The sequence below is a fragment of the Hemitrygon akajei genome, chromosome 10 (assembly GCF_048418815.1).
Source record: "Hemitrygon akajei chromosome 10, sHemAka1.3, whole genome shotgun sequence".
Taxonomy (NCBI): domain Eukaryota; kingdom Metazoa; phylum Chordata; class Chondrichthyes; order Myliobatiformes; family Dasyatidae; genus Hemitrygon; species Hemitrygon akajei.
The window spans coordinates 19,661,542-19,684,545 of NC_133133.1; the positions used below are offsets into that span (position 1 = coordinate 19,661,542).

The window sequence follows — 23,004 nt, forward strand, 5'->3', positions numbered from 1 at the left end:
GTCATTTTACAAGTGCTTGTGTACTACACTGGGCACAGAGAACTGCCAATGATTTCAGCCTCATGTTAGACCCCATACTCCAAGTGACCGACGATGACTTGGGTTTGGGTCGTTCTTCAGTGAACTGCATGAGGAAACCTGTGCGGGAGAGTTTTTAAAGTGGAGAAACCGTTGCACTGGGGCAGTTCCACTCTCTCGACCCCAGAAGTCTTGAGTGCGGTGGTATGAGGTCTGGGATCTTCCTTGGTCGCAGTGTTCTGTCACACCCTTCGCTCTCCACAGAGCATTGTAGAGCTGCCTTCACGGCTGCTGGATCTCATCGGCCAGTCTGCTAGAGCTGACTTCGCATGCTGGGCCAGGCTCGTCACTCTTTCACTCAGGCATGCAGCCTACTGGCTGCCCTCACCTGGTTTAGCCTGCCCGTCGAAGCGGCGTGCTGGAGTGTGGCCACTGGCACGTGCAAACAGCTGCTTGGTGAGGACCAGAGGCAAATGAGCTGACCCAGGACAGATACAAACTCCTGCACCAGAGATCCTGCCCCGACTTGGACACCGGTACACCCTGTACGCCAAATACAATGTGTGAAATATCTGGTTAAATTCCTCCGGCACTTCAAAAAAATGTTCAAGTGGTTCTCCACAGTCCGTGATGTTAAACCATTCAGGGGCCGTCTGGCTTTTTAAAGGTGGATGAATTTTCTGTAACTCTAAAGTGAAATCAAATTAGAGTCACACAGCACTGAAGCATGACCTTCAGCCCATCTCCTTCATGCTACCCATCAGGTCCTAATCTATACTAGCACCATGGTTGTCAGGCACTTGACCTGTGACCTTACGCATCTTGGTGATTCAAGATATCATCTAGATACTTAAATGTTGCGGAAGACTCTGCCTGCGTTCCAGACCTCAACCATCCCCTGGGTGCAGAACCCCCCCCCCCCCCCACATCCCCTTTAAAATATTTCAAAGTTCTCAGTAAATTTATTATCAAAGTCACCATATGATACCTTGAGATTCATTTCCTTGCAGGCATTCACAGAAAAGCCGTACATACCAAAACCAACAAACGCGCGGGGATCTGCGCTGGGACCTCTGCTGTTTTGTGATGGAAATAATTGGCCTGGATGGAAATGTAGATGGGTGGGTTAGTAAGTTTGCAGAAGATATGAAGATTGTTGGTGTCGTGGATAGCATTGAAGACAGGCAAAGAATGGAACGAGATATAGATCAGTTGCAGATAGGGGCAGAGAAATGGCAGATGGAGTTTAACTCAGATGAGTGTGAGGCGTTGCAACCTCGTGAGGACAAATGCAAGGAGACCGTACACTGTCAAGGGCAAGTGTTGCTGAGCAGAGAGATCTTGGGGTTGATGTTCATAGCTCATGGAAGTGGTTACACTTGCCACAAATTGTCTGATGACCAGGCAGGATTTATTAAAAATTTTTATTTGTATTTTAATGTTAGGAGGTTAATGAATTTTGTATATACTCCATCTAAAACCCCAGAATGTGTTATTTCGCTTGATGCCGAGAAGGCGTTTGATCGAGTTGAATGGGAATATTTATTTAATATGCTTGAGAAATTTAATTTTAGCCCAAAGTTTATATCTTGGGTTAAATTGATATATCATACACCTTTGGCTTCCGTACTTACCAATAATCAGAGATCCCCCTTTTTCAGGCTTTTTCGAGGTACTAGACAGGGTTGTCCTTTAAGTCCCTTACTATTTGATATAGCCTTGGAGCCCTTGGCAATCACTGTTCGTGATTCATCCAATATATTTGGCATTATTCATGGGAATGGGATACATAAGGTACCACTATATGCAGATGACCTGTTACTAGATATCTCTAACCCAGAGAAATCTATCCCTGCAATAATATCACTACTTGCTCAGTTTAGTATTTTTTCTGGTTATAAATTGAATCTTAATAAGAGTGAACTTTTTCCATTAAATATGCAAGTTCCAATCTATGGACAATCACCATTCAGATTGGTTACTGATTACGGTACTTATTTGGGTGTTAAAATTACTAAGAAGCATAAGGATCTATTTAAAATTAACTTTTTACCCTTAATTGATCATGTTAAACAGCTGCTTACTAAGTGGTCCCCATTGTCTTTATTGTTGATTGGTAGAATTAATACTATTAAGATGATTTTTTAATCTAAACTTCTGTATCTATTTCAGGTGGCACCAATTTTCATTTCTAAATCCTTTCTTAATATTATTGACTCTAAAATTTCTTCATGTGTATGGCAGAATAAAAATCCTAGATTAAGTAAGAAATATTTACAGAAATCAAAGAAGGAGGGCAGTTTGGCAATGCAGAATTTTAGATTCTATTATTGGACAATTAATATTCGATTTTTAATGTTTTGGACACAAGATCTGGATGAAATTCATTGTCCACGATGGGTGAACCTCGAGCACGAGTCTGTACAGGGGTTCTCATTGGCTTCTACTTTAGTGGCCCCGCTTCCCTTTGCACTTACTAAACTGAATAAACAAATGACTAATCCAATAATTAAACATACAATATGAATATAGTTTCAATTTCCTCAATTTTTTGGATTGAATAAATTTATCCTATCAAGTCCTATTATATCTAATTTTTTCTTCCAACCTTCCAGAATTGATCAAGTTTTTCTATTATGGAGAACATGTTGTTGTGACTTATTCATGGATAACTGTCTCATGTCTTTTGAACAGTTGTGTAATAAATATAGTTTGCCTAGATCACATTTTTTCAGATATTTAAGGATTAGAAACTTTTTGAATATTATGTTACCTACTTTTCCGGTATCACATCAAACTGAAATTACAGAAAAAAATTTAGGTTTACACCCCTATCGGAAGAGTTTAATAGCAATTGTTTATGATCTGATTATGAAAAAACGTCTAGGTACATCTGATAAAATTAAGAATGAATGGGGAAGAGAACTTCAGGTATCTTTACCTATAGAGAAGTGGGAGAAAATTCTCCAACTAGCCAACACTTCTTCAATATTTGCTTGACACGCCTTGATACAATTTAAGGTGGTTCATAGGGCCCATATGTCCAAGGATAAGTTAGCTCATTTTTATTGCCATATAAATCCTGTCTGTGACAGATGCAAGTCTGAGGTAGCGTCTTTGACACATATGTTCTGGTCTTGCCCTCTTTTGGAAAAATATTGGAAAGGTATTTTTGATATTATTTCAGAAGTTTTGCATATTGATTTACATGCTCATCCTATTTCTGCAATTTTTGGATTACCAATGATGGACTCTAGTCAATTATCCCCTTCAGCTTGCCGTTTGATTGCATTTGTTACATTAATAGCTAGAAGATCCATTTTATTTAAATGGAAAGATTCTAATCCCCCTACTACATTTCAATGGTTTTCCCAAACTATAACATGCTTAAACTTGGAAAAAATTAGGAGTAGCACTATCTACCCTTCTGTTAAATTTGAAGAAACGGAGGCCATTTATTCAACATTTTCACATGATGTAAGCTGAACTTTTCCGAATCCTTCTCAATAACTTTTTGCTTGTGTATAGGAGAGCGGAGTTAATGACAAATAATGACTTTAACTGATGAAACACGGCAGCCCAGCTTCCTGTTTTGTTTTTATTCTGTTTCTTTTTGTTAGTTTAGAGGGATTTTTTTTTCTTGGTAAAAATCTTTTTTCTTTGAATCTTTTTCATGTTTAGTTACTAAGAGATTGGGAGGCTTAGGTTACACATGTTACTCAGAGTCTGTTTCTGTATACGTTAACCGTTATTAATGTAATCCCAATCTCTTTGTATCACTATCATTGTTATGTTTATGTATTTGAAACTCAATAAAAGGATTGATAAAGAAAGGAAATAGTTACACAGGTCAATAGGGTGGTTAAGAAGGCTTATGGAATGCCTGCTTTCATTGAGTTCAAAAGTCAGGAGGTTATGTTGCAACTTTATAAAACTTTATAAAAGTTAGTCGTTAGGCCACCACTAACTCTGGTTAGTATTGCATACAGTTCTGGTTACCCCACTGTAGGAAGGGTGTTGGGGCTTTGGAGAGGGTGCAGAAGAGGTTTATCAGCATGTTGCCTGGTTTAGAGGGCATGAGCTGTCACGAGAGGCTGGACAAACTTGGGTTGTTTTCTCTGGAGTGGTCCAGGCTGAAGGGAGATGTGATAGAGAGGCATAGATAGAGTAGACAGGGAGTATCATTTCCTCAGGGTTGAGATGTCTAATACCAGAGGGTGTGTGTTGAAGGTGAGAGGGGGGTAGGTTCAAGGTGGCTGAAAGGGGTAAGTGGTGGATGCCTGGAATGTCCTGCCTGGTATGGTGGTAGACACAAATACACTAGAAGCTTTTAAGAGTCGTGGATAGGCACGTGGATGTAAGGACGATTGAGGATAAAGGAACATGCTATAGGTAGGAGGGATTAGTTTTTTTTTTGGGGGGGGAGGGTTTGATGTACTTTTTAGCTGGTTCTGCACAACATTGTGGGCCAAAGAGCTTATTCCTGTGCTGTACTGTTCCATGTAACCAATGCTTCACAGCTGTGACATAACCAGTATTTTATGAAGTTGTACCATAACCTCTCCATCCTTGTGCTTTTCATGTATTTGAGCTGCTATCTTCAGGGATCTCTGGACTTGTTCATTAAGTTTCCTCTGTCCCTAAAACTTTCTAGCACTCTATCATATACAGATATACTTACTGGATATGTCTATTGCTGTTAGTGACTCCAAAGTGCATCACCTCACATTTATCAAGATTAAACTTCATTCAATATGGTTCTGCACATTTAACCAAATATCATAGTGTAACCACTGACAAAACCGGTATATGTCTTGTGACTTCAAAATATTAAATTAATTCAAAAGACAACATGGGAGTCCAAAAAGTAGGTCTAACTTTGTGTTTACTTTAAGCTCATATCACATGGTAGCGTAATGATGTATTCAATTCACCTATTTATACATATAACCTGTAATGAATTATTGAAACAAACTAGAATGCTTAATCAAACAATATATGTACAAGATACTCAAGTGTTACTGAAATATTAAATACACAAGAAACACCAGTGGCAAATTTACTAATCATAGCTCCTACAGTCATGGAATTTATCAAGTACAAGGACGATTTGGATAAGTCGGTGGTACACCTCTGGTCACAGGCTCCCGCTCACAAAACCAACCCCTCACCACGTTCTACCGGTTCATTGGGCTCGCTCATTTTGTATCTTTTTCCACATGGGACCTTAATGACGTCCATGTGGACTTCAACTGCATTGTATATATTGTGCTATAGCGTCTAAAAAAGTGGTCAGACAGTGGTCTAATTTCCATTATTTTTGATCAGTCTCTACCCTTCCAAGTGTCGATTCATTGTGTCCCTCAGATCTTTTCTACCACATGCTGACATCAGACTCAAAGTCAGTAAGCACCTGAATTATTCCTTCCGCCCTTCTTGAGTAAGAAGTTCTCATTCGGCTCTCCTCCAGTCGCCTGTGACTGTGGAAGGTCTAAAGATTTACCAGGGAGAGAGCAATCTCCTGTTTCCTCTGCACACAGCCTGGGATTCATCCTGCTGGGCCGTGGGGCCGTGGGGCAACATCCAGCCCCACCTTTGTAATGGCAGAATATTTCAGAGTCTTGCTGCCTCCTCTCCCAAATTCACCAAATTACAATGCCTTCTCTTTAGTGAATACAGACAGCATTCAAGAAAGAGCTTACCGCTGACTCCATGCACAAACTGACATCGTAATCCTAATGGGGACCACTTTTCCCTAGTTGCCCTCTCACCCCTTATTATACACATAAAATGCTTGAGGTTTCCCTTAAACTTGATCAGTGATATATTGCACCCCTATTTTCCCTCCTGGTTTCTTTAAAGGACGGCCCTTACTCTGTCTGTTTTCTGAAAGGCAGCCCCTGTAATCACTTCTGCACGTACAGAACATAAGAGCACAGTGCGGCCCTTCAGCCCACAATGTTGTGCCGACCTTTTAACCTCCTCTAAGGTCAATTTCACCCTTCTGTTCTGTAGCTCTCCATTTATCTTTCATCCATATGCCTATTTAAGAGTTTCTTAAAACGTCATTAATGTACCTGCCTCTACCATGACCTCTGACAGCTCATTGCTCACAACCACCACTCTGTAAAAGACTCGCCTCTGGCCTGTCATATTATGGCAAACATTCGGTCCACGATTACAGATGAGAAGAGCTCGTTTATTTCAACTGTCGGTTTTATTACGACACGCACAACAACAGACAGCTTGCCATGGCTCGGTGGAACCAACCTAGTCACGTACAGAGGGGGGGGGGAGGTGATTATTACACACCCCAGTTACAGATCAGGGTGACCCACAAACATGCAAGTGAACAACTGTACGTCCCCAGCTAAAATATAACAATAAATTAACTTGAACATCTTATCGTGTCGACGATGCACTTTAAAACAAGAACAATAAGTAGTACTGGCCGCTAGGAATGCTGGGACGAGCGGTCAGCCGTACCCCCAGGGTGCCGCACTGCCCCCACCTGAAGGGTGAGCCATCCCAGCAAAGTCCCAATGGTGGTCGACGCCACTGCCTGGGGCACCAGGTGGTTGCCTGTAACACCCCCCAGGGGAGGCAAGAGGCAGGGCATCCTGAGTGTCAGTTCATTCGTTCAGCTCTGCTGAGATGGTGGTGGCCAAGGGCCAATATGGTGCCAGCTGATCCCAGTGCAGTTCGACTGCCCTCCGCCACTCAGGCAAACACATCAGTTTACCACATTGGAGATGCGGTCGAGCACCTCTCCCGGCCCCTTCCAGTGGCTTCTAAGCTTGGAAGATAATCCTTTCTTCCGGGAGGAGCAGTGGATCCATACTTGGGGCCCTCACCAGGTATGGCTGCATTGGGGCCCTAGCCTGGTGGCCCGGCCCCTTCTGGGATGTGCAAGCCCAGGGCCTGACTGCAGCATTATGGGGCGGAGACCCAGCTCCAGATGTCTGCTGCCGCCAGAAGTCCATCGGGACAGCAACTCACCGCACACCTCCAGTATTCCCCACAGAGTACAGGGCTTCGGACTCCGGATCCAGGGCAGAGAGCCCGGTCCGAGCTCAGCCTGCCCCTCACCCCGGTCGGCACGGGATCGCCCTCCTGCTCACTGCCCGGCTGCTGGTCAGCGGTAGGGAGGTCGACCTGTCCGAAGAGCCCCCACCACCGCTTGCCCCTGACTCTGCTGTGTTGAGCTGGGCCGCTCGCTGCGGGTGTGCTGCACTGGGGCAGTCTGCGAGTCCAGTGGTCGCAGTTGCTGTGCCCGCCTGGTCCGCTTTCTGCAGCTATCCATGGCTTCAGCCCTGAGGTAGTGTTGCCCCCGGCACATCCACACGGGGCCCCCAACGGGACAGCAAGTCCAGCCCAGTGATGCAGAAGTCCCGGATGACGGCGAGCCACAGCTTGTGCTCCTCTGTGTTTTGCCCCACTGCGATGTGCAGACACCTCCTCCCTCTCATCACGGCACAATCGCTGGTGACAGCAGCCAGCTGGGTCATTGTCGCTGTCCACCCAGGTGGGGATGGCTGGTCCGTACTGGGGAGGACACCTGGATGGACGATGGTTATGGGTGATCTGTGCCCACCAACGCACGGCATCTGATGCCCTCCACCATGCAGCCCACATATAGGCCTTGATCTTCACCCAAACAGCCCACCCGGAGAGGCGACAATGGAGGGATTCTGCTGGAGGTCTCGGGCAGTGCACGCCCGTGTGGGGTTTTCCCAATGGCTGTGCAGGACAGTCCCAGGCCACATGGTCGGCCTTGTCACGTCGATAGCAGAGCTTGCTTCATGACACGTGGCGAGGCTGCACATCCCTGGTCAGACCTGTATCACGGGCTCCTCCTGGGTGACACAAGCCCGGGCTCATGGCACGTGGGGTGATGCTGGAACGCCTTGGGGGGGCTAAAGTTGCTGTACCCTCTCCGCCTCCACCGGTGAAGGTGGTGATGTCAGGGGAACATGCCTCCGGCATCAGCACTGTATTAAGACGTGGAGGGCAAGCTGTTCCTGGGCCGTGGGAGAGAACTGGCCGTAGCCTTGCCGAGCACGGTGCCGGAGATCTGCTGTGAACACCCCCAGGCGTTCTCCCACAAGGCGCTGCCTGCCTCACAGTTCTTTCCTCATTTCTTCCTCCAGTTGCCTCTGCCTGAAATCCCACACAGCACCGCTTCGAGAGCCCTGTAGTCACACTGCTCAGCGGGCACAAGGGTGAGGAAGGTCAGCTGGGCATCCCCTTCCAGGGCCGGGACAAAGGGCACCGTCATCTCGGTGCGACTCCACCCGTCGCGCCATGCAGCAAGTTTGACTCGCACCAGGTACGACTCCAGATGGCTGGTACCATTGCCTCTGGGGAGCTTCAGGGTGGCATGAACTGTTGGTCCTACCCCTTCTCCAGTGGCATTAGTAGTTGCCCATCCTCCCATGGCTATGGCACCTTGGGTTCCCAGTGCGGGCATGATGGAGGAGGGTGACACACTCCACTGTGCACACTGAGTACGCTCACCCTATCAGAGTTGCCTGGGAAGGCACGACCCTCAGCTCCCAGCTTCCCCCTCCAGGTCGGCACCCTGTCTTCGGGAGCCCAGCCTGGGGGTGTGGGGGAGGCAAAACATTTTGCTCCTCGGTTTATTCCCTGGGTCTTAAGGCACTCGATCTGACATTGTAGTTCTCCAATCTCGTCGTCAATTTCTAATCGCACTCCTGACACCAATGTGGCAAGCATTCGGTCCGTGATGATAGACAAGAACAGCTCGTTTACCTCAACTGAGGGCTTTATTGCGACAAACACAATAACAGACAGAGCACCATCATTATGTGAGAACCAACCCAGTCACATACAGACTGGGGAGGTGATTATTACAGTCAGGGTGACCCACAGACACACAAGCGAACAACTCTACAAGGGGTGATTGATAAGTTCGTGGCCTAAGGTAGGAGGAGTCAATTTTAGAAAACCTGGCACATTTATTTTTCAACATAGTCCCCTCCTACATTTACACACTTAGTCCAGCGGTCATAGAGCATACGGATCTTGAACCTCCAGAAAGTGTCCACAGCAAGGGGTGATTGATATGTTTGTGGCCTGAAGGAGATGAGTTATACAGCTCTCGTTACATGCACATGCAGTTCAACTCTTTGAGTGATTCTGCAGACAGTTTGAAGTTAATAAACTAAAATATAACAGTAAATGAATTTGAACATCTTATCACAAGTCCACGAACGCATTTAAAACAAGAGCAATAAATAGCACCGGCCACTAGGAATGCTGGGGCAAGCTGTCAACCACGTCCCCAGACCATCACAGTATGCTTCCTTTCTTTATCCAGTTCTTAAATTCCCTCGACACTTGCCATCCTCACCTTTCACCTTAATGGGACACTTTGGCCCTGGAATCTCATTGCTTTGCTTCAGAATGTCTCCCATGTGTCAAATGGAGTCCCGCCCGCAGGTAGATGCTCCCTGTCTAACTTCACCAGCTTCTCTGTTTTATAACACTAAAATTGGCCTCACTCCAACATCTCCCCCCCACCCCACCACCCACCCATTTAGAACTTTAATTGCTGTTTAATCCTTACCCCCTTCTTTAAGTGCCTTGCAGCTTTTAGAGTTACGGTTACTGTCACAAGATGACTTCTTACGGACTCTTCGACCACTCGCTCACTATGATTTGAATCAGTAGAGGTATTTACCTACTAGCTCAAAGTCAAAGTAAATTTATCATCAAAATACACTACCTTGAGATTCATTTGCTTGCAGGCATTTACAGGAAAATAAGGAAATACTATAACATCTGAACAAATATACATAAACAAAGACTAACAACTAATGTGCAAAAGAAGGCAAATTGTGCAAATAATACTGAGATCACGAGTTGTAGAGTCCTTGAAAGTGAATCCACAGCTAGTGAATAAGTTCAGTGTTGTAGTGAGTGAAGTTAGCCACACTAGTTCCACAGCCTGATGGTTGAAGGGTAATAAGTGTTCCTGAGCCTGATGGTATTGGACCCAAGGCTCAGGTACATCCTTCTCGATGGCAGTAGCAAGAAGAGTGCTTGGCCTGGATATTGGGGGTCCTTGATGATGGAAGTTACTTTGTTGTAGCAGTACTCAATGGTGGGGAGGGCTTTGCCTATGATCGACGACCGTATCCACCACTTTCTGTAGACTTTGAGGTCTCCCAGCATACTTCAAAATTTCTATCTCCTCTAAGCCTTTCATCCTAAAGGCAAACCCAGCTAATATTGGAGAAGTTGATATTCTCCAACAACTCTTTCATTTCTGCAATTTACATTCCTATTTAATCCTCTCTCCCTTACTGTAAAGTACCCCAAATACATTGATTAGCCCCTTTTTGTCCCTAAACTTTACTGACATTTCTCATTTAAGGAGCTTTCTACCTCTTCATCCTTGTTCTTGTCCACCCTACCTGTCACATCTGGATTGTTTACTCCCATGCAAAAGTCTTCTGAAGGCCGAAAAATTGAAGATTAAACCAAAAGGTTAACTACTGTAAAGCACCATATAACTACAAGTCTTTACTTGTAGTTTACTTTACTTTACTCTGAGTTGTTTCCTGTGGCGGCGCATCCTGTAGTTGGGGACCTGACTGCTTGTGAGAGTTGGGGGGGGGGGTGGGGGGAGTTGTTGTTTTGTTGTTACTGCTGGTGTTGTTTTGTTGAACATTATGATAAATGCTGGCGCTGGAATGTGTAATGACATTTGCGGGCTGACTCCAGCACATCCTTGCGTATGCTGGTTGTTAACACAAACTATGCATTTCACTGTATATTTTAATGTACGCGTGATAAAATACTCCTTAAGTCAGGACCGGGAGAACATGGGAAAATTTCATAGCCTGCCCTCTTGTGGCCTTTTGCAGTATTTCAACTCGTAATGTCCAATTGACTTTAACACTACCAAATAAAGATCTTAATTGTACAATTTAAGAAAAATGTAAATTATCAGTCAATCAGCTATTACTGATTTTGATGAACACTTTAAGAATAGAAAGACTGCCTTTAACAATGGGCTACTAAAAGCAAACATTTGCTACAGTCTTCTCTGGTTTAATTTGCATAGAAATCAATTTTCTAATGCCGTCTTTAACTTTTTTTCATGTTTAGCATTGTAAAAGTCAATTAAAATATTATGAATTGTGGAATGAGGTAATATTTTTAATCATTACTCATTCAAATAATGATTAACACAGTATTTACTCAGATCGATTACATGGAGTTTAATTTTCTCGATTACTTAAATCTATCGTTTTAAAAACATTATTTTTTAAAAGTTTTAACCCCACTGTCTTTATTGCATTCACTGTTTGGAAATCAATATTTTATTTTGACTGTCCTTGTGTCAGGGTACAAATTCTCCACAGAAAGCACAAGCTGAGCTCCCTCAGCATTTTGTGTGCGTTGCTCAGGAAAGCACAAGCTATTAGGAAAGGGGAAATGCATAATTTTTAATCTACCCATACAGCAGGCATAAAAGATTTAATGCCTCAGGAAAAAAAAGATAAAAACCTTAAGAGATTTGCTGGACCAATTGACAATCTGTGCATTAAAATGGGAATGGCATGGAGACTAAAGAGTCAACATTGCTTTCGCTGAAATACACGAAACGGTGATTGCTTACTCCTCTCTGTTGATGCTGCCTGATCTGCTGAATTCCTACAGTGTGCTACTTTGTACGATCTAGATTTTTGACCTTTGGAAGCTGCAATTAACACCAATCATCTCGATGGGCTGAATAACAAGCCAAAAGTAGCTCAGAACTCTTGTGGAAAGTATATTACATTAGCATATCAGCATAGTATATTAATTAAAACTATAGACTAAAGGTAAGATGGACATTATAATCCATCCTATCCTGCTTGTGGTAATTATAAATGTATGTTCCATAGACCAATACTCACACTGCACCCTCACTCTCGCTTTTTATGCGCACAGAAGTATTGGCCACTCAGTCAATCACCTACTCAGTAAGAATCAGATTCTGGTTTAATATATTGGATGGCAGAGGGGAAGAAGCTGTTCCTGAATCGTTGAGTGCGAGATTGTGGCTGAGTGTAAACAATTCCTCATTCCTGTGTACACCCAGATTCCTGACGAGATAATGCAAAGTTTCGATCTACTCTGCCAATGACACTGCTTTCTCCACACATTGAGGAAGTGTTCCAAAGATTCTCATGCCTCAGGAAAAAGAATCGTAATTCATCTCTGTATTGAATGAGGGATCAGAATCACGAGTCAGGTTTAATAGCACTGGTATATGTCATGACTGTGTGTTGTGGCAGCAGTACAGTGAAATATACAAAAACTACGTTATATATATATATTAAATTAAGTAGTGCAAAAAAAGTAAGGTAGTGTTCATGGGTTGTTTCATTGTCCATTCAGAAACCTGGTAATGGAGGGGAAGAAGCTGTTCCTAACACTGAGCGAGTCTCTTCAGGCTCCTATTCTTCCTCCCGGACAGTAGCAATGAGAAGAGGGCATGTCCTGGGTGACGGGGATCCTTAATGATGGATGCCATCTTTTGACTCATTGCCTTTTAAAGATAACTTCAATGCTGGGGAGGATTGTGCCCATGATGGAGCTGGCTGAGGTGGTGATGCTGGGGAGGATTGTGCCCACGATGGAGCTGGCTGGTTTTGCAGCTTTCTGCAGTTTTTTTTCCTGATCCTATGCAGTGGCCTCTCCATATCAGACAATTGCATAACAAGTTAGAATAGTTTCCACACAACTTCTGTAGAAAATCGTTCCTGTCTTTGAGGAGATTGGTATGGTAACAAACTCCTAATGATAGTGATCCTTTGTCTTAGATTCACCCACATATCCTCCATCATCTCCTCAGAACCTTGTACGTTTCAGGCAAGTCCTACATTCCCATCCTAAGATTAAAGTTTCAATTTATCTAATCACATATACATTGGACCATACTGTGAAATGCAAGCTGACACACCCAAGGATGTGCTCAGGGCAGTTCACAGGCATTGCCACAAAATTCTGGTGCCAATACAGCATGCTCACAACGTTGGGCAGAACAACACGAGCAACAAAGCAATAACAGGAACACAAGTTTCGTTCCTCCCTCGCACCCACACATACAAAGTCTTCTAAGACCAGGACAGGTCATTTTCATTCTCCAATGGAATCAGACTTGCGGACATTGGGCCATCAACTTCCCCTGAGGTCTTGCACACTTGCAGCTCTAGCCATTAGGTCACAAATTCATAAGATGACATTGCCCAACTAATTTTCTCCAGACGGGTTGGTGTTCTTACATATTTGCACTGAAAGTTCTGCCATTTAACGAGCAAGGATGATTTGCATTAATTGTGGTTTTCTGGATTCTGAGGTGACTTATAAGGCCACATATGGACCAGAGGGGTGACGGGGTGTGCTCTTTCCACCATTTTATTGGATTTCTGCATACATTCTATGTGTACTCAAGTTTCTCAACACTAAGGATGCAAGGGAAAGGGACAACCCATTTGGTCCTTATAAGTTGCTTCATTAATCAAGATCAAAACATAGTTCCAACATCCAGCTGTACCTCAATGTTCTTTGAACTCCCTTAATAACCAGATATTTATCGATTGCAATGAATGAGCACTTGTAACCATCTGGGGTGGGTGGAGAATTCTACATACTCACATTTGCATGAAGCCATATTTCCTCATCGCAGCTCCTCATTGCCTACCTCTTGTTCAAGACTGATACAAAACTTCTCACCCAGGGCACTTGTTATGGCTGTTGAGCCTTGTAAGAATTTTAAGTTTCAATAAGATCGTTAACTCCTCTAAATGCCTAAGGATACAGCCCTAATCTAGTCAGAATCTCCACATACAAAGTCCAGTGAATCTTCACTATACTACTGCAATGTTAAGAATGTTCACTTAAGAACACACTTTACCAAGTGTGGTCACACAAAGGCCAGAATGATTACTGCTGGACTCAAATCCTTAGATTTTAAAGGCCACCATGCCATTGCCCTGTTACATACCCGTGACAGTGGTACCCTTGTCACGTGACTGGGGTTGAGGTAATGGTGGAGTGACGTCATTTTCCCCACCAGTAGAGATCATGTGACAGGTTTTTTTTTAACAGGGTATAAAAGGAGGTCCCCTCCTTGTGAGGTGGGGCAGTTCGTGGCTGGATTTGCCATGTTGGCTTCGTGCCACTGCGTGATTTAATGTAATGACACAGTTTAGTTGAAAGATGAAGTTTTATCTAATGCCTAAAGTTTAAAAGATCATTGCCAGCAGTTTCTTTACAATACTGCTAGTTGGGAATCAGTGGAGAGTGAAGATCGGAGTTTGGGAGTTAAAGATCGAGGAGAATCGATTTTCGACGGTGAAACAGGTTCAACCTTGTTTGATCCTTATTCGGAAGGATTTCGTTGACTATTCTCGTGTTAATCCCTGGGATGACCAGAAAGGATTTGAGAATGGTGATAAAGGAAAGGTCAGTGCCTTTAAGCCGTTACGTTTCATAAAATTCTTTGTGAGAAGAGTTCGACTTTGGAAACTGAAGAAAGACGACGTGAAAGAGAATTTAAATCCTCTTAAAAAGTCTCTCCTTTTAAATGGACTGAACATTTTGGCAATACCACTTTAAAGAACTGTTTTTTGCAACATCGCTTTAAGAACTGTTCAAGCTGCCGCACAGCAACTGATTTCCGGTTACGTTAGTGTTTGTTTACTTTTGGGGGGTTTGTTTTCAGTGTTTAATAAACGTGTTATTTGTTATAAAAACCCTTGCCTAACTCACATATATTTATTGTTGCCTGAATACGTAACACTTCCTAATCGCTTATTGAACCTCAATGTTGAATCTGTGACTTGAATAAAAGGCAAGAATGCCCCTTTAAACATCAACTCTACCTAATCTCAACATTTCAGAGAATCCATGTTGTTTTTCTACGATACATTGCACCTGCCACGTCCTTGCTCACCACACGGTTGGGCTGCATCTCCTTTAGGCGCTACTCCCCAGTCACTATCCTAAGTCTGACATCGAAAATATGACATTTGGCTGCTTAGCCATGTGAGGAGTTAGCATATTGACCTCTGCATTAATCCTGAAATAACAAAAGCCTGCCAAACTTAATCCTTTCCTGCATTGAGTGATCAAGGGATAGAGATTCCAAAATGTTCATGTGTATGTAACTTTTTGCAATCATTTCTTGTGACATGGCTTGTAGTACTATGCACTGGAATAGTATTCAGTGAGGCATGCCCGTTGACTTGAGTGTAAGTAGGTTTTCAATGTTGACCATTTTCTCAATATTTATTACCTATTTCTTTCTTTGCATTTGCACAACTTGTCTTTTGCACATCGGTTGTTTGCCCATCTTATTTGTGTGCAGATTTTCATTCATTCTATTACTGCCTGCAAGAAAAGTTAAATCTATTTGCACATTAGCTTCTCCTTACATGGCATTTGATCCATTTGCTCAAATAATCATTTCTATCAGCCAACCCAATTCAAGGCTGAATGTTTCTCCAAAATGGGACAAGCAACTAATTTTCTTTTTATGTTATTCCCTTGTCTTTTTTCCACTAGCAAATGCACAATCCCTTACATCTTGCTGCATGGAATTTCATTTGCCACTTTTCTGTGCAACTTGCCAGTTTATGTACATCCATGAAGCCTGGAATAATGCTGGAGTTCTGGCCTTCATGCCCGCATCGTTACATCCTCATTAACATTTTCTGTACTATTACGAATGCAGCCAACACCAATCCTGCACATGATGATCAGTATCATATGTGGTGAAATTTGTTATGTGGCAGCAGTACATTGCATTTCTGATTCAGTACCTCGATAACCTTGGTGCAGATGGCACATTTCCACCTTCAGCATCATGTAGTATTGAAAACAGACTGCAGGTCTACAAAATATTACACACTTAAGTGATCGGCTATTTGGTAAATAACATTAGTAACTCAGTGAAGTCTGTTTTGCTCCATTTTTGTGTACTGATTGCAGCAAATGATTAGGTTCAGTCAAAATAATGCACATTGCTGTTGCTGCTTTCTTGAGCCTGAGGAGTAAAGATTAATTGTTCTGTTACCTGTGTACAATAATGCAAGTTAATTCAGCTCCTAAAAGAACAAAAACAATTTGGCTTGCTGTTGTATCACAAAATTTGCTCAGTTAGCTTTTATGAGATATTTCTGCAGCCCCAGTCTATAATAGGTATGGAAGATATTCATCAACAACCTAAGTCTATCTTCATTTTGGAGCCAATGATCTTCGTGGAGAAAGACTGGGTCAGATCTAACGCTTTTGACACTGTCATCAGTGCCTGGGAACTGAGCAGGATCTGAACAGACATGCAAAACAAAATTATAAGAAACCACACATCAATAAAATGATTCTTTTACTGCAGATACAAATACCTGGACTTGCCTACCTACTGAATGGCGTGTTGACGTGGCAATCAAAAGTAATGAAAATAATGAAAGGTACTGTAAGAAAACTCCTGCGACTTTTGATGTCAAACTATTCTAAAGCACCATCACCGCAAGTACACTGGACTAAATTTAGACATTCAAACTGAAATGAAAACTAATTTCTGTATAGCTTTCAAAAGTTAAAACCTTACTTCTGAGATCTTAAAAACAGGGAAGTTGAAAAACTATCATTGGGAGACTAGAAATAAAACAAAAAGAATGTTGCTCTGGGAAAGGGGTGATTACCAAGTCAGCACGACTGCAAGTGTCAATTTCCATCAGAATTAATTATTTACATTAGATCAAGGAGTAATGAAGAATCCAAAAAAGTATTCAAAACTCCCATCTGAAAATAAATAAAATAATGGGTCTGTAATTTAAATGAGCTTATTTCCAACAGAGCACAAAACTTAATAAAACAAATTAGAAGCCAAAAGGCATAGATGACCAACATGACAGCCATTGAACTCAAGACAACACGTGTATCCTTTCAAAAATTTACAAGTTACTATTTAAAATTAGCTTGGAGGTTGAATCCATGATAAATAAAACCAGAGTAGATAGCAATTTATGCACAACTGTTGAAATCTTTTCTTAAAAGAATTTCATTTCTCAACCAAAGTCAAATATAAGATTATGTTTTTATTTCAAGCTTATAAATTTTAATGATAGTCATGGAACTAAAAACAACATCCTTGTATGTAACAATGCAGACAGAATTATATGTTTGAATTACAGATTATACTGCAGCATTGAGTGATTAGGTTTTTGTCTCAACATTTACAATCTCTTCCCCAACCCTCATTTTGCTACCATAAACAAAAGTCTTTAGGACAGGGAAAAATTACCTGTAACTACATTGTTTGTAATGTAGGAAAAAAAAAAGATGTTGTATCACTGAAGCACATTATTCAAACAAAATATACACCTTCGGGATTTCATAAATTTGTTTTTTTAAATACCGTATTTTTTATATTGCAGATTGCTTTGCTCCAGGTGTGTTTTTTTTTTTTAGAGACTTGTCAGTCTTAAATATTTCCTATTCCAGTTATTGCCTTCTCAATATACTCAAGATGGTCTACAAATAGACCTAGTGTTTATAGAAAATTCTGAGACCAAGTTTCTGTAAACGTACAAAAGTCCAAAAAAGCTGCTTCAGGAAATTCCCTTAAAATCAATTTAAGAATCACAATAAAGACTCAGTTTATTAGGTCTCTATTGGGCCACAGTTTCCATATTTCATTTGATCCAAATGTTCAAGCAAATCTGGGAGGCGCACACATGGGTTCACACACACACAAAGTTCCACTTAGGCCTTGAAATGTCAGCTATCTGATTTTAAATGGTGCTTAAAGGCTGACAAGGTTCAACTTTCATGTATACAATTAAGATAATGCGTGAAGAGTGAAGTGCATTTTGTATTGCTCCTAGTAGTAACAAAACAAACATCTGGAAAAATACATCAACTGAAGGTTATGAAACAAACCTCAATGAATATAGAGATATTATACTCATACCTTTGAGAGAACAAAACTTGACAGGTAAAACAAGTTTTGATAATAAAACTAAATGTGAACATGCTTTTACTCAAAGCAAGTAGGGCAAAAGCAATACCTCTGAGGGATTCTTCAAGACTTGATTCTATTTTCTTTGCTTTCAAAAAAAAAAATAACCAAGAAAATTCAAGCCAGATGCCGGATTTGCATGTCCCTATTTTCTCTTCAAAAAGGCTTCCTAAAACAACTAACTCAGAAATAGAATTGTTCCAAATACTCTCATTTTCAGACTTCTCATTACCAACATTCAACAGGAAGTATGTTTCCACTACGGAGAGGAAATACCAGATTTTCACAATGGAAATCGTAAGGAATTAGGAAGCAATTCAGCAAGCCATTACTTTAATTATAAAAACAGCTCAACTCAATAGCACCAATCAGGTCATTGACTTTACATTAGCCAAAATCAATTCAGAAAGTCAGCCTTCATCTTCAGCCAACCTAAACCAGAACTGCACCCAACTTTTATCCTTTACTGACCATGTTCCACCAGAAAGGAGTTGATTAGAAGAAAAAGTATTCCAATTCAGCTTGTAATTTATAGGAATTAGATTTGAAAAGCATTTCATGTTTTCTCCTTTCCCCCATAGCAACATGCAACACTGGAAAAAGTTACTCAATTGGAGAATCAATTGAGTGCATTGGTACTATAGCTGCTGCTGTGCTAGCAGGTTGCACTGTCAAACAAATTCTACAGCCAGCAAACCAGAAAGAACACAAAGTAAAACATCTAACTTTTATGTCTGCTGCAGAAAACACAACATTTGTATAGCCACTGCACAAAAAGTTTTAAAATCTCACAGGCCATCAGGGAAGCTCTTTCAGTTAAGAATGCATTTAATACAAAAAAAACTGTTGATTCCGCAACAGGCTTTGTTCAGCGTTTATTTGTAGGTGGTTACAAAGATAAGATGGGTAAAAAGATCTGCATCTGTTCAGTGAATACACCACTATACTTACGTCTGAAAGGTGAAGTCAAGCTTTAAAAGTACTTCATACATTACTGCTGCTCCAGGAATATACTAAATAGAACTATATAGTGCACTATTTATTTGACCTAGTACCAGAAATTCTAAAACCAATCACAGGATTGCTTTTTACAAACTTTTCTGGCAGCAGCAAAGAGCCTTTAAAGTACAAGTAACACTTCAATTTCGTCTCAGTACTAACAATTTTTTAACCCTTTCTTATCTGCTCCAAATTTCATTCAACACATCAAACTGAAATGTTGGAACGTATTATTGACCCCATCCGCAACCACTTTCAATGCCATCTAGCGATCTAACAGAGGCAAACTTGTAGGAGGGGAGATAACCATCTCCATTTCTTCCTCCCTGTAATGGGACATAGTTGCTGTAAGGTGCTAAACCAGCAGCTCAGCTGAGAGAGAAAAAAAACATGTAAACATCAGTACTAGGTAGCGCATTTGAAGCCAGAGATGTTACTGAAATATTGCTCCAAAATGTGACTGAACACCTAGTAACTTTTATAGCTGCACTTGGTGCAGTAACAAGTCTCTTTTAGATCAGAGAAGCAAAAACTTTTTTAAAATTTCAACTGTTGTTTTCATTCAGAAAAGTATCTCTACAATTCTGTTTTCAATGTTTCTTATGCTTAAATTAGAAGAGAATAGAATTAAGTTAAAACCCCTTACAAGTCAAAATAACAATTCTTAAGGTCTCTGCCTCAGTGACAGTTCTTTCCAGAGATGCCATTTTAAGCAAAAGATAGGAATGAATGGAGAATGATCATTAGTTCATTCATACTCCTCCTCATCATCATCCTCTTCATCATCATCATCTTCAATATAGGACATAGGAGTCTCCATTCTCAGATCAGAACTGTGTGTACCATTGAAACTTCCTTGTGCTTGACTCGTCACTAAGGCCACTTCGGTATCAGTTGGTAAGGCTACTATTGCATCACTGGCACCAAATGCTCTGAAAGTAAAACAGTTAATGTAAAAATAATCCAAAGCTTTTCAATAGGATTTGATCATTTTGCACACAGATTATAAAATTAAAGTAAGCAAAATTAAACACCAGATACTCGGCAGATGCTGGAAATCCCAAGAAACAAACATTCTTTCTTAAGAAAGAATGTGCTGACATTGGAGAGGGTTCAGAGGAAGTTCACGAAAATGATTCCAGGAACGAAAGGGTTATGATATGAGCAGCAATTGAAGGCTCTGGGCCTGAACTCACTGGAATTTAGAAGAATGAGTTGGGATTTCATTGATACATATCAAATGTTGAAAGACCTAGATAGAGTGGATGTGAAGAGGATGTTTCCTTTGGTGGGGAAGTCTAGGACCAGGTGGCACAGCCTCAATATAGTGGGACATCCGTTTAGAGAAGAGATCAGGAGGAATTTCTTCAGCCAGAGAGAGGCAAATCTGTGGAATTCAGACAGCTGTGGAGCCCCTCTGGGTGGCTTTAAGGCAAAGGTTGATAGGTTCTTGATTAGTCAGGGCATGAAGGCAGGAGAATGGGGTTAAGAGGGAAATGGATCAGCCATGATAAAATGGCAGAGGAGACTTAATGGGCTGATTGGCCTAATTCTCCTATGTCTTTTGGTCTAAAATGCAGTTGGAACTCAGCAAGAAGCATCTATGAAGAGGAATAAACAGTCAACATTTCAGGAATAGATCCTTCATCAGGACTGGAAAGGAGGGGGAAGAAGCCAGAAGAAAATTGTGGAGGGAAAGGGGAAGGAGTACAAGCTAGCAGGTGATATGTGAAACCAGGTGAGTGGTAAGTTAAGTGGGTGGGCAGGCAAAATTTTGGTAGGCTGTGTGGACAGGTGCTTGTACATCTATGCCAGTGAATATGCAAAATGAAGTTAACAGGAACAAACAATTGAAATGCACAAGAAAAAGTCTGTACACAAAGAAAGAATGAAAGGAAAGACAGGTAACAGCTCAGAAGCAAGTAAAGTGAAGACTAAATTGTTAAAGTTTAAATGATAAAAGCAACAGATCAGCAAACTTACCTGCTAGACTGGAAGCTTGACGAAGATGCAGATGCTGTCACTGAACTTGGGCCTGAGTTAACATTTTGCACTCCTTTAGCCATTTCTGCCAATGAAAATCAGGACCGTTAAATTTTTTAAAAAAATTGTAAAGCAGTGCTAGGACACTAACTGCATATGGCAACACAATGTTTTAAAGATTTAGGGGAAAATAAAGACAAAATTCCAATTACATTGGAATAGTTATGTTCTTATACTAAAGTAAATCTCCTAAAAATCTCACTAGGAATATACATTAACCATCTCATACTGGAAAAGCAGAAATTTTCTAAGCAGCAGTAGTGTGTTATGAATTGTTTGGAAGTCTTATTCTAAAGCTATTTATAGCAAATCAAGGTTGTTTTCTTTCTACACTTTAATAAACCATCAACTACAACAACTCAAAATGAGACCAGCTAGAATTTAAATAAATTTAAATGACAAAAGATGTTCACAGCAAAATTATTTCCAGAAAAATATAAACTGGAATTAAAGCTGAAGTACACAGGAGGGATAGGAATATGTGGTTTAAGAGCCTTGGGTAAATCTGAAGAGAAAGGTATCCAATATTGGCATTGTAGATTACATACATTTTTAAATAATTTGATTTCTCCAATTCTCTGATTGTTTCAATTTCCATTTAAATAGAAAACATAGCTCCAATTTTGAGCATGGTATGCCCCTTCTGACAATGTCCTGTAAAAGTTCTCTATCAACAGCATAGCTGCCTGTTGGCATTTCAAACTTGGTTTCTATTTGACCCCTCTTGCTAGGTCCGTAATTAATGCTTTTCATAGTAACCCTGAATGGGTGGACTAGCTCGTACAAGCAACAGAAAATTTGGCCCAGTATCCAGATTCAGCAGGCTACCATTGCTGGTTCCTTCAACTAGTATTCAACTCCTATCACTAATCAATAAAAAATTTAAAAGGGATAGAGAAGATACACTATTAAACAAGGGAAATAATATGCATACAAAATAAAGTGCATTTAATAATGGGACTATTCACGGTCTTTAGTCTAATGTGTAGATACCTTAAAAGGCTTTTCTAATTATAAGGTTACATACACCCTTCCTGGCTGTGCCTTGAGGTTAGAAGGCAGACACCCAGTGAGAAAACTGGACTGGACTGCAGTAAAGGCAGATCTCAAGTTTCATATTTACAAAATTTCTTCCTAATCCATTACTTTAATCATTCATCTTTCCTTTATTCCTCAAGAATTTAAGCGAACAAGCTTGTGTTTGTCATAGTTGAACATACATTAGTTTTTAAACTGCAAAAAACTGAAAGAGAACAGTCCAGTAGAGTACACATTTCCTTCTCTGCAGTTCAGCACCTTACTTGATTCCTTATGGGCTATAACCAGCTACTTCTAGCACTTCCAGGTGTCGCACAATCACACTGGAATGAGGTAAATGCTTTCATTCTTTGGGGGGGGGGGGGGGGAGTGAACACTGACCAGGACAACAGAACTTTTGCTAATTTTTTCCCCTCATGAAGTATCAAAGAATTTCAATGTTGATCTGTTCAGCATCTTACTTGAAAGATATCATGTACCCCCCCCCCCCCTTTCTTCAGTCATTTCTGCATATGATCACCTACAACACTTTTTCCTATTCCAATTCTCACTGTCCAACCATTATGGATGTTTGCTTCAACCATTTCACAGAAATATCCTTCCTTACAGCATAGCCTGTTGAGCTACTTTTTCGTAACTCCATGGTTCAATCCCAACCTCCAGTGCTCTCTGTGTGAGTTTGCACATTCACCCTTCGGTGATCTCAGGTTCAACCAGGTGCTTGGGTTCTCTCCCACATTCCAAAAATGTATACACTGGCAGGTTAATTGACTACTATAAAATGACTCTACTACATAGGTGAGTAGTAAAAATCTAGGGAGAGTTGATTGGGAAAGTGGGGAGAATAAAATGGAGTTAGTGCT

The 23,004-nt window shown here is 41.2% G+C and overlaps 1 protein-coding gene across 3 annotated transcripts in view; it reads right to left on the bottom strand.

Annotated features, from left to right (window-relative positions):
- Positions 1–17,118: 17,118 nt before the first annotated feature.
- The window catches only part of LOC140734206 (transcription factor Dp-1-like), a 99,046-nt gene continuing 93,160 nt past the window's right edge, over positions 17,119–23,004 (bottom strand). For all 3 annotated transcript variants that reach the window (XM_073057876.1, XM_073057877.1, XM_073057878.1), the window contains 2 exons: positions 21,044–21,128; positions 17,119–19,992 (listed from right to left, as the gene is read on the bottom strand). In XM_073057876.1, coding sequence (XP_072913977.1) covers positions 19,809–19,992; positions 21,044–21,128 — 269 coding nt within the window. In that variant the 3' untranslated portion in view covers positions 17,119–19,808. The remainder of the gene's footprint in view (positions 19,993–21,043; positions 21,129–23,004) is intronic.